General features: G+C 38.7%; 1 protein-coding gene across 1 annotated transcript in view; it reads left to right on the top strand.

Moving 5' to 3' along the window:
- LOC127425641 (ephrin-A3-like) overlaps positions 1–12,195 on the top strand; it is a 155,729-nt gene that overhangs the window by 134,888 nt on the left and 8,646 nt on the right. Inside the window, exons 2-4 of the mRNA XM_051671835.1 lie at positions 7,302–7,603; positions 10,140–10,205; positions 12,089–12,160. Of these exons, the coding sequence (XP_051527795.1) occupies positions 7,302–7,603; positions 10,140–10,205; positions 12,089–12,160 (440 nt within the window). The remainder of the gene's footprint in view (positions 1–7,301; positions 7,604–10,139; positions 10,206–12,088; positions 12,161–12,195) is intronic.

The following is a 12,195-nucleotide window of genomic DNA, read 5'->3' as shown; positions in this document are numbered from 1 at the left end:
CAATGAAAATAGTATATGTAGTATATTAAAATATACAGTAGGTTGTATTGTACTGTATTGACAATCAGGCTGTCGGTTGATTGTCAGTTGCCAGTGTGTTGTTAAGAGAGAATATAATTTATTACAGTCCAGTGTGAGATAATAAGATTAATAAAGTGCAGTGCTGATGTATATTGATTGTGAGAGATCAAGAGTTCAAAAGTCTGATTGCTTGGGGGAAGAAGCTGTCATGAAGTCGACTGGTGTGGGTCCTGATGCTGCAATACCGCCTGCCTGATGGTAGCAGTGAGAGCAGCCCATGGCTCGGGTGGCTGGAGTCTCTGATGATCCTCCAAGCTTTTTTCACACACCTCCTGGTATATATGTCCTGGAGGGAGGGAAGCTCACCTCCGATGATGTGTCTGGCATTTCGCACCACCCTTTGCATGGCTTTGCGGTTGTGGGTGTTGCTATTGCCATACCAGGCAGTGATGCAGCCAGTCAGGATGCTCTCTACAGTGCTGGTGTAGAACCGTGTGAGGATGTGGCAGTTCATTCCAAACTTCCTCAGCCGTCTCAGGAAGAAGAGGTGCTGATGAGCCTTCTTCACAACGGCCTCAGTGTGGACAGACCATGTGAGTTCCTCGGTGATGTGGACACCGAGGAACAGCTGCTGACTCTCTCCACCAGTGCTCCATTGATGGTGATGGGACTGTGTTCTCTGTCTCTTCTCCTGAAGTCCACCACAAGCTCCTTTGTCTTGCTGATGTTGAAGGAGAGGTTGTGCTCCTGACACCAGTGTGTCAGAGTGTGCACCTCCTCTCTGTAGGCTGTTTCATCATTGTCAGTGATCAGACCTACCACCATCGTATCATCAGCAAACTTAATGATGGCACTGGAGCTATGTGTTGCCACACAGTCGTGTGTGTACAGGGAATACAGGAGTGGGCTGAGAACACAGCCCTGCTCCAGTGTTGAGGGTCAGTGATGAGGAGATTTTTCTGCCCATTCTAACCACCTGGCGTCTGCTTGATAGGAAGTCCAGGATCCAGCTGCACAGTGAGCTGTTTAAGCCCAGAGCCCTGAGTTTCACATCAAGCTTGGAGGGCACTATGGTGTTGAATGCTGAGCTGTAGTCTACAAACAGCATTCTCACATAAGTGTTCCTTTTTTCCAAGTGGGAGAGAACAGTGTGTAGTTTAGATGCAATGGCATCATCAGTGGAGCAGTTGTTGCGGTAAGCAAACTGCAATGGGTCCAGTGATGGTGGCAGCACAGAGCAGATGTAATCTCTGATTAGTCTCTCAAAGCATTTGCTGATGATGGGGGTCAGAGCAACAGGACGCTAGTCATTTAAGCAAGTGATTTTGGATTGCTTTGGTACAGGCACAATGGTGGACGTTTTGAAGCATGTGGGGACCACAGACAAAGAGAGGGAAAGGTTGAAAATGTCCATAAAAACACCAGCCAGTTGGTTTGCGCACGCTCTGATTATGCAGCCCGGAATGCCATATGGACCCGTGGCTTTACGGATATTCACCTGTCGGAAGGATCGGGTTACATCCGGTACAAAGACGGAGAGTGAACTAACCTCTGTAGCTTCGGCCGCGAGAGCTCCCTCCACGAGGGTGGTGTTATTTCCCTCAAAACGAGCATAAAAAGTATTTAGCTCATCCGGGAGAGAGACTGAGTTTTTATTTCCTTTAAAGTCCGTGATGATATTAATTCCCTGCCACATGCTTCTAGAGTTGGTGACGTTAAACTGTCCTTCAATCTTGTCCCTGTACTGGCGTTTGGCTGCTCTGATAGTTTTGCGGAGTGCATAACTGGCTTGTTTATGCTCCTCCCCATTCCCGGAATTAAAAGCGGAGGTCCACGCATCAAGTGCCGTGCGAACATCGCTATTAATCCATGGTTTCTGGTTGGGGTAGATCCATATTGTTTTGGTTGGAACAACATCCTCTACGCACTTTCTGATGAAACACGTTATGCTATCAGCGTAAACCTCGATGTCGTCATCAGAGGCGGAACATCTCCCCGTCCGTGTAATCGAAACAGTCTTGTAGCATAGAATCTCATTGGTCCGACCAGCACTGGATCTTTCTGAGGGTGGGTGCTTCCTGTTTCAGTTTCTGCCTGTAAGCGGGCAGAAGCAGAACGGAAGAGTGGTCCGAATTGCCATATGGTGGGCAGGGGAGGGATTTGTAGCCATCCCGGAAGGGAGAGTAGCAGTGGTCCAAAACCCGGTCCCCTCGTGTGTTGAAACTGATGTGTTGGTGGTATTTTGGTGGGATTGATTTGAAATTGGCTTTGTTAAAGTCCCCGGTCACAATGAACGTGGCCTCAGGGTGCGCAGATTCCTGCTCACTTATACTCCCATACAGTTCCTTGAGTGCCCGGCCTGTGTCGGCTTGTGGCGGGATGTACACAGCTGTGATAATGACCGCTGTGAATTCCCTTGGTAGCCAGAATGGCTGACACAGAAGCATGAGAAATTCCAGATCAGGAGAGCAGAAAGACTTGATAGAATGTACGTTCCTCTAATCACAACAGGATTTGTTGATCATAAAACATACACCACCACCTCTGCTTTTACCTGAGAGGTCTTTCGCTCTGTCCGCTCGGTGCACTGAGAACCCCGCGAGTTCAATGGCTGAGTCTGGAATCTCCGCAGACATCCAAGTTTCTGTAAGGCAGATAATGCAGCAGTCCCTCGTCTCTCGTTGGAAAGAGATCCGTGCTCTCATCTCGCAGAGGTTGTTGTCCAGAGACTGAACATTTGCCAGTAGAATACTGGGTAGCGGGGGTCGATTTGCGTGAAGTTTACTCTGATGAGAACGCCGGCTCTCCTTCCCCTTTTTCTTCTGCGTTTCCGCGGCCAGGCTGCCCAGACAAAGGGCTCCGCTGCCGTGTTTGTAAACAGCGGGTCGGCATTGAGGAATCTGAAGTCCGGTTTACGGTGTGAAATTGCAGAACCAATGTCCAAAAGTGTTTGTCTGTCATATACAATAAGGCAGACAACATCCAAGACAAAAAAAACATAAGAATTGTAAACAAAACAAAAAAAAAAATGCAATGTTGTGTTGGAGCTCGCAACGCAGCAGCCATACTCGGCGCCATCTTGAGTCCATTTAAGTGGATTTGAGTACATATTGTGTGGAACTAATTGGGAGTATTCTTTAATATGTAAAGAAACACAAACCTCTAACTACACATTATTTCAATATAAATGTATAGCTTATTAAGAAACACTGTATTATTAACTAGTATACTGGATAATGTAGCAGCAAAATTAACAGTAATTCCAGTCTTCAAGTCTTCAGTAGAAAAGAAACCAGTGTTTTATTTTTGCCTTTTTTTCTTTTTCTTTTTTCCCCAAAAAAACTTGCATCTGGACTTTAAAGGATTCAGATCTCTTTTTTTGTTCAATTTAGTTATAAGACATCATTCTACTTTTCATTCACACAGTTATTTTTTGGAACCCATTCAACTTAAATATTGTTATACATTGTAAACAAACACTAATGATGACAATAATAATAATAATAATAATAATAATAATAATAATAATATTAATAATAATAAATTGTTATTAATATTATTATTATTTACTTTTAATTTTAATTTTAAATACAACAGTAATATATTTAAATCGTGCACTTTTTAAACCCTCACGCTTTTATTTTGACATTTTAAACTCTCCAGGAAGTTCTGTATGTGTCTGTTTGTAGGCAGTGTATAAGTTCACAGTAGTTTAATTCACTTCTTATTCAAATTCTGGTAAAATGCACCTCCGGTGCCATTATAAATGCATATTATAAGTGAACCGAACTATTGAGCATCTACATCTGAGATGCTGTTCTTGAGTAGTGCTCAAATATTGTGCACCGCTGTGAAGGCTAAAAATAGCTGCGAGTGCATCACCAGCCAGTGCGTGAGTTTGTGTCCTCAGAGCAGCGGCATTAACTAAGGCTGGCGCTGCGCATACTATATATATTTACTTATTAAACACAGCTTTTTGCGATTCACAGAGCTATCGCACGTCTTCAAGTGGCTTTGAATAAAATGCAAATGAGTCATATGAATTGTTTTATTGGTATATTTATGGTTCTTTTATGTCATTTTTGGAGCTTGACAGTAACAAACATGACTAACACACAGTATCGGATTTGGATCGGGTTCGTCGGACCGATACTCGATCCGTCTAAAAGCTTTAGTATCGGATCGGTGCATCCCTAAATTGTATTACATATACAGTAAACAATATTTTTTTGAAATATTTTTAACCCAAGTAATGAACTTAAAAGTACATTAATCAGTAACTGTAATCTGATTACTAGAATTTAAAATGTACATTAGTACACTACTTTTCTGTGCCTAAAAGTAATTAGATTACAGTAAATAGTTAATTTGTAATCTGATTACACCCAACATACATACATATGACCAGTTGTAAATGGTAATGTGTCTCGCCTTTCCACTTGTGATTACAACATCCAAAATGCATCTTAATACAAGGAGTAAACGAAGCCTTAGTTAGTCCACACACCTTAACATCATTATTTATACACCCCTCTCAGTTCTCTCTCTCTTCCTAGTTTTCTCAACCTTTGTTTCCTGCTCTCTCTCATTTCACCTCTCCACACTCTTTCATCTTCTCTCTTCATCTATCTCTTCTGTTCCTTCTTCCTATCTCTAAATATACAGAAGCTGCTTTGAAGCATCCCTCCCCAAAACACACTACATGACAAAAATAGTTCATTCAGTCTGTGTGTGTACATTTGCAAGAGAGAGAGAGAGAGAGAGAGAGAGAGAGAGCCCTAATCAAGGATGTGATTGCCATCTGTTGTCTAATAATAAAAGGCTAAGAAAGGCACTGAGTAAAAAAGAGAAAACAAAATGGTAGGAAAAAAAAGAGAGAAAACAGCAGATACAGATACAGAGAGAAAAGATAGGTAGGAATAAGGAACCCTCATCAAAAAATCCTAAAGGAATATGTACTGGATTTAAAAAAAAAAAAAAATGTATTATTGTAATTAGGAACCAATCCTGAAGAATCCTAATACTGTAAGATCATATAAGAATCCGCTAAAGCTTTGTTCACACTGGCAGCAAAAATAAGATTTTTTGGCATGTCTGACTCAAATCTGGTTAGTTTTGTAGTCTGATCAACAAAAGACCACATGAAATGCAATGTTTACCCTCCTGATCCAAACCAAATCCATTTATTTATTTTTTTGGAATAAATGAATCTTAATCTGAATGGTTACATCGAATTTTAAGTGTGCAGGGTTTTTTTTTTTTTTTTTTTTTTTTTTTTTTTGTCGTTTGTGACACATTGTAGGCTATAAGTAATGCCATTCACATAGTGTATAACATTACTGATGAATACATCTAGCAACTGATATTGACAGACATTGAGTACACTGTCTGAAGAAATGGATTACATTTAGCCAGTTACATAATGACAGTGAGGATAGATTAGATTTGAAAACCAAATCAAATTTGAATGCAGTGTGAAAAAAGCCAAAGAATCAAACATGATGCACCAGGATAAACTCCAAGTCCTCCAGGATATTTAGGGTCCATTTGAATATTGGGTATTCTTTATCAGAACTAGACTGTGGAATGTCTTACTATTGGATAGCTAAACGAAATCAAAGAAAGTGCTGTAGAAGTTTTAAAATTGTGCAAGATTAGCTTTAAATTCTTTTGATATTCTACAGGGGCATTTTATCCTAATGGAAATAATAATGGTTCTACTGGGAACTATGCATTTTAAAATATCTAGTTTTTGTGTTATGCTGGAATACTGTATGAAAATTTCAAATAGAATAATTTATAATTGGTTCTAAATTATGACTGAAATTCCATTTGGAATCCTGTACAAATTCCTTTTGGAAATGTTGACTAGGCAACAAAGTGATTGGAGCTAAAAACAGCACAGGACTGTGTAATGTGCATTGTGAAAGTAGAAAAATACAGCAGTGCATGTAGTAGTAAAGAAAGTGCAAGAAAGACACAGAAAGCGAGGAAAACGGGTTTGCAGTGGATGTGTGAAGAGGAATGGAGGAGTGGGTGACATTTCTGATCCTCGCTTTGTAATTGAATTATAATCTCCTATGGGACCTGACCTAGAAGCGCGCAAGTGTGTGTATCAGCACGTTTTTTCGGTGTGAGCTTGTTCAAGACAAAGAGATCCAAATGAGAAGGACCGGCGTGAAATGTAACACTGCCCCCTGTTGTTTGATGAGTGCATTACACAGATTAAGCATGACAAATGACCAGTTTTAATGTGCTGTGACAAAGCATTGAAATATAACTGCTTCTCCGTTCAAGAAGGGCTTATAGATTTTGTAAAGGTCAATGAGATAAATCAAACTTTTTTCTTCTCTCTTTCTAATTTCTCTGTCACTTTTTTCTATCTGTCATTTACAGAGACTGGCCACCAGAAATGCCAATTACTCTTGCCGACTTCAGAATGGCATACTATCATACTATTACTGTTTCTGGCAAATATAGATATGGTAGAAGTAGAAAGAGTGTTATGGATATGTTTGAAATAGCATACTAACATACCACTATTTCTATTGCTGCAGTATACAGCTCTGGAAAAAATTAAGAGACCACTCCAAATGTTCAGTTTCTCTGGATTTACTATTTATAGGGATGTGTTTGAGTAAAATGAACATTTTTGTTTTATTATATAAAGTACTGACAACATTTCTCCCAAATTCCAAATAAAAATATTGTCATTTAGAGCATTTATTTGCAGAAAATGACAACTGGTCAAAATAACAAAAAAGATGCAGTGTTTTCCGACCTCGAATAATGCAAAGAAAACAAGTTCATATTCATTTTTAAACAACAAAATACTAATGTTTTAAATTAGGAAGAGTTCAGAAATCAATATTTGGTGGAATAGCCCTGATTTTCAATCACAGCTTTCATGCATCTTGGCATGATCTCTACCAGTCTTTCACATTGCTGTTGGGTGACTTTATGCCACTCCTGATGCAAAAATTCAAGCAGGAATTCAACACACTGGAATGCAATGGCTGCCATACATGTAGAGATGCTAATTTAAGAAACATTTGGAATGGTCTCTTAATTTTTTCCAGAGCTGTTTACTGTATTATGTATACTGTGCCCATGTATGCTAATTTTCTTTATGTATAGATTATCTGGATGACAACATTTGACAATATGTGAAATATACAACAGAGAACAGTGTGTTGGATACTGTATTTTAGGTTGCTGCCACTCAAATCGCAAAAAGTTACCTTTTTTCCTTCCTCTTTGTGTTTTTCTTCCTCTTCTAGTTTGCGGAGAGAAGGCTACACCGTACAGGTCAGCGTTAACGACTACCTTGACATCTACTGTCCACATTATAACCAGAGCCAGCGGGGGTCGCTGGAGCGCGGCGTGGCCGAGCAGTACGTTCTCTACATGGTCAGTTATCGAGGCTACCGCACCTGCGACCCGCAGATGGGCTTCAAACGCTGGGAGTGTAACCGACCGCACGCACCCCACGCGCCAATTAAATTCTCAGAGAAATTCCAACGTTACAGCGCTTTCTCACTAGGCTACGAATTCAACGTGGGTCACGAGTACTACTATATATGTAAGTATTTCATATAGCCAAAGTATCTTATGATATAATAAAATTGCCATTATTACAATTGCTTTATTGCATATTTGCGTTGTGTTTGTTTGTTACAGTTATTTATTGCTACTATTTATTCATACATCTTTATGTACAGTGCTTCAGAGTCACATACAACAAAAACATAAACATAAGAATGTCTACGAAGCCGCTTAGAGTTCAAGGCTGGAATATTTTTTTCAGAAATAGTTTTGCGTACCCTCGCAATAATTTTGCGTTCCCTTCATATACATTTACCATGGTTTTACATGCTTTTACTACAGTAGCCATATTTTAACCTATTCATTGTAAAACCATAGTAATAATACAGGAAAATGAAACTATTGTAATAAAAATCTGAATTTTGTGGTTATGTGGATAGTTCACGCAAAAATTTTTATTCTATCATCATTTACTTACCCTCATGCCATCCTAGATATTTATGACTTCTGCTGAACACAAAGATTTTTAGAAAATATCTAAACTTTGTATGTCCATACAATGCAAGTGAACAGTGGTCAGAGCTTTGAAGGTCCAAAAAGAATATAAAGGAAGCATAAAAGTAATCCATATGACTCCAGTGGTTAAATCCATGTCTTCTGAAGCAGTATGAAAGGTGTGGGTGAAAAACAGATCAATATTTAAGTTATTTTTTACTATAAATCTCCACTTTCACATTCTTCTTCTTTTGTTTTTGGTGATTCGCATTCTCTGTGCATATCGTCACGTACTAGCCAGGGAGGAGAATTTATTTATGAACTATCCCTTTAAAGCTCGGGTACACTTTGTTTTTCCACGTGCAAGTTCAATGCATGCTGCTTTGTATGACTGCTTTGTGATACCCTTTTATGACAGTCTATGCCAGGCATATGCACGATGACTCGAAAAGATGCGGACTGTGTATACTGTGCAGATGACTAAATTTGCGTCATGCACACTGTGTGTGAGACGTACCGGCATGCAGAAAAACAAAGTCTACTTTGAGCTTTACACTTTTCATCGGAATCAACTTATGAATGGTTTACTTATAGTTGTCTCTGCATATTAAACTAAAATAGGAGAAATAACTGTATTTTAACATCACTTTAAAACATTTTTTTTTTTTTTTTTTTTTTTTTGCCAGTTTGCAGTAGGCATACTTTGCCTAGACTCTCCTGACAGAAAAGGTTATTACACATACTGGTGAGCAGATGGATGTTTAGTGCTTTGTTCAAGGATACATTGTTAGCAGAAGTGCCTTGGCTGGATCCTCCCATTCATAGTGTGAAAATTAAAACAATCATCACCCATCCTGTCTTGGATTCAGTAGTTTTTGAGATCCTGTTTAGAGAATATAGGAGTGAATACTTTCTGCATGGGCACCAATGTGAGCAGGGTTACACTTAAGCAAATACAAATGTAGTTAACACAAGACAAATTTGTGAAGACAACAATTGTGGCCACTGTGATGTTTTTGAAGAGTTTCATTGTCATGAAATGGCTACATGTAGACGCACTAGACGGTAAGTTATTTCAGACACAGCTGGGCTTCAGATTTCCAAATCACTTGTGTTGAAGAATAAAAGACACCCCTTAAGGCTCAAATGCATCTCTCAGAGCAATCCATTTGCTCTCAAATATGCCTTGTACTGTAGGTAAAATGGTGACAGCTTTGCCAGACAAAAAAGGCTTGTTATCGGGATACGGACATTACAGCACCACCGGTCGTCAATCTTCCTGGCATTTGGGTCAATCGGTACCAATTAGAGAGCTCCCTTCTTGATTGAAAGTGTTTTTTTCATACAGGCTATAAAGCTAGTGTTAATAGAGCATTGCTAATGTTAATTCCCTTATGCATGTCTCATCTGATATGTCTTCTTCGTCCTGTTTATTAGTGTGATCTGTAATAGCTGTAATAGACTTGCAGGCAATTACTGATTATATGACAACAAATGGCCTTAAAAATGATATCACACTCAAACATTTCTATAATAATGCTGCCTGTATGTTTCTCGACCTGAAAATGGAAAGCTTTTTCTATGCCTTCTTAGCTCAAGGGAGCTCAAGGTGTTACCAATTACTTTAGTTTGTGGAATGGGTTGATTTATTTACCATATCTTTTTGTGATCAATGTTATTTATTTAGTTTGTTTCTTCTGAGCAAAAGGACCCTTAGATATGTTAAAGGGGCCTTTTCATGGAAAACTTTTCCTTGATTTTGAAATGATTGTATTTGCTCTTTTGAAATGATTCACTGTATAGACATACTCTTTTTTTCTTAATGCAAAGCACCCTCCCCTGGTTGTTACTAATTTCACATAAAAACAGGTTGCCAGATCATAACAGAGATCATTTACATATAGATGTCTAAAGGCACAATTGCAGCCTTCTTAATTGTAAGAGTTAGAGAGAGATGTATGGTAGTATGCTATTCCAAACATACAGTTGCCATACATTTAGAAAGTGATGTCAGCATACCTCTTTTTCCAGTAGGTGGCGGTAGGATAATATTTGTACTTTCATGTGTTGTTGTGCAGCTTCACCAATCCATCACCACGGACACAGTTGTTTAAGACTGCGGGTGTTTGTCTGCTGTTCTACAGGTGAGCATCGTCATATAGTTACACAACCACACAAGCATAAAAGCATGCAAACCATGACAGAAGGTCATAATGGATTTTTATTGTGATATGAAAGTGTTTGTATGTGCATCTGGAAAATATTTTTAGAAGTTTATGCAATAACACATTCTGTGGCCACTTTGATCAGAGCCATGTGTAGAGAGTTCATGCCATCCCTCTCCCTTTCTTTGTCTGCATAACTCTTGTGAACACAACTTTAGCCCTCTCTCAGCATGAACCACTAATAATTCCCAGGTTCATGTGTTTGTGCGTTTGTTGTTGTTGCTTTGTGCTGGTTTGCCTCATTATCTCAAAGATTTGTAACCAGTGAAATTAATATGTAAATAAACAGGCAGTAAATATTTATATAAATAAGGAACAGTAATAGAATTGGAATTTATTTTGAAATTTGCCATAACAGAAGCTGTTTTGATATAAAAATAAAATAAAAAGATTTTAGGATTTTGTGAGCAGATTTCTCTCAAATAGAAACTCATGTAGGGTGAATAAGGGTATTGTGAGACATTTGTCGTACTTTCGACTCAAAAAGTGTTTAGACACTTAAGCCACACTTAAAAATGTATGAATGACATTAGATAACAAAATATGAAACCAAGTGGCATTTATTTTTTAAAATAGCACAAACACACATTTCAGGTAAAACATTTCACACAATGAAGTTTGTTAAATTATAAAACAAGTGTGTTAATTGCTAATTAAATGTGCGGTAAGCGATTTTAGCCGTTCTAACTTCCACAAGACTGAGCCGTTGATTTAGCCACGCCCCCTCTTTCAAAACAGAGCACCGACACTGTTGAAACTGACACAAAGCATGTTCCCAGGGTTGTCAAACACAACAGTAGTGAAATAGCACCCTCAATAGACAAATTATAAATCAGAATATGGCATTAAGCCTCAGTAATTCGCTGCAACGACAACACTATGAGAACACGCAAAATGACTGACAGGCAGAAAGCATCAGAGACGGTGGCCCGCGAACACATTTTGTTTGCAAAGTCTAGAGCTGCCACAGAGACTGGTGAGATATCTCATGACACAGTATTTCAGTGATATCTTTCAGGGAGTAGGAAAAAATGTTGCATACCTTTCCATGAAATAATTACTTACAGCACCTTTAAATATGAACATTCAGTATAGGGGCATCACTGCAGCATGTTTATTGTGTTTATTTAGAGTCCCACGGACACCCTACTCCAACCCCTACCCCTAAACCTAACATTCCCATACAAAAATGTATCACCATAGTATCACCATGGAATTTTGTGGTAAAATCACAAAATTAAACATGGTTACTATATTAACATCATACAGTATTACTTTAGTTAAACCATGGTTAATTGCATTGAAACAATGGCTTCCGCAAAAAGCATGGTTACTACAAAATTACCGTGACCAAATCACTGTGAGGAAATCAACCTTAATATTCATCTTAATGTATTATTATAAGTAGTATTAAAATAAATATTAAGAGTGGAGACAGAAAACAGGATGGGAAAAAGTGTGACAAAAGGCGGAAACAAACCCGGGTCGTCCGCACAAAAAAAAAAAAAAAAAACACATCCACACCATCATTACATCCCACACCACTGCAGAGACACTGGGGGTGCAGTTTGTCTTTAATTTGTGTTTCTACTAGACTATTGGACAGCAAATAGCCTGTGTGGCAGGTGCAATTTACACCTAGTGCAAATTGTCACTCCGTAAAACAATCGTTGCAATAATGGCTCAGATATGTGAAGTTAGTTTGTTTGAAGATGCCTTTTGATTTAAAATTGTATTATCTAATAATGCATTGAAATTTCTACATTTTGAAATGCTTATATTATGTGTTTTGTTTGCTGCAGTTTCTAATGCAGATGACGACACGAACCCAAGTCCTCCTGACTACACTGTCGGACCCAAACTGCATGATATTGGTGAGTGAACAATTGGCTTTATAAACTCATTCTCA

This window comes from Myxocyprinus asiaticus, chromosome 34 (genome assembly GCF_019703515.2).
Source record: "Myxocyprinus asiaticus isolate MX2 ecotype Aquarium Trade chromosome 34, UBuf_Myxa_2, whole genome shotgun sequence".
Lineage (NCBI taxonomy): Eukaryota > Metazoa > Chordata > Actinopteri > Cypriniformes > Catostomidae > Myxocyprinus > Myxocyprinus asiaticus.
The sequence above is the reverse complement of the archived record's forward strand: the minus strand, read 5'-3'. Positions and strand labels throughout refer to the sequence as shown.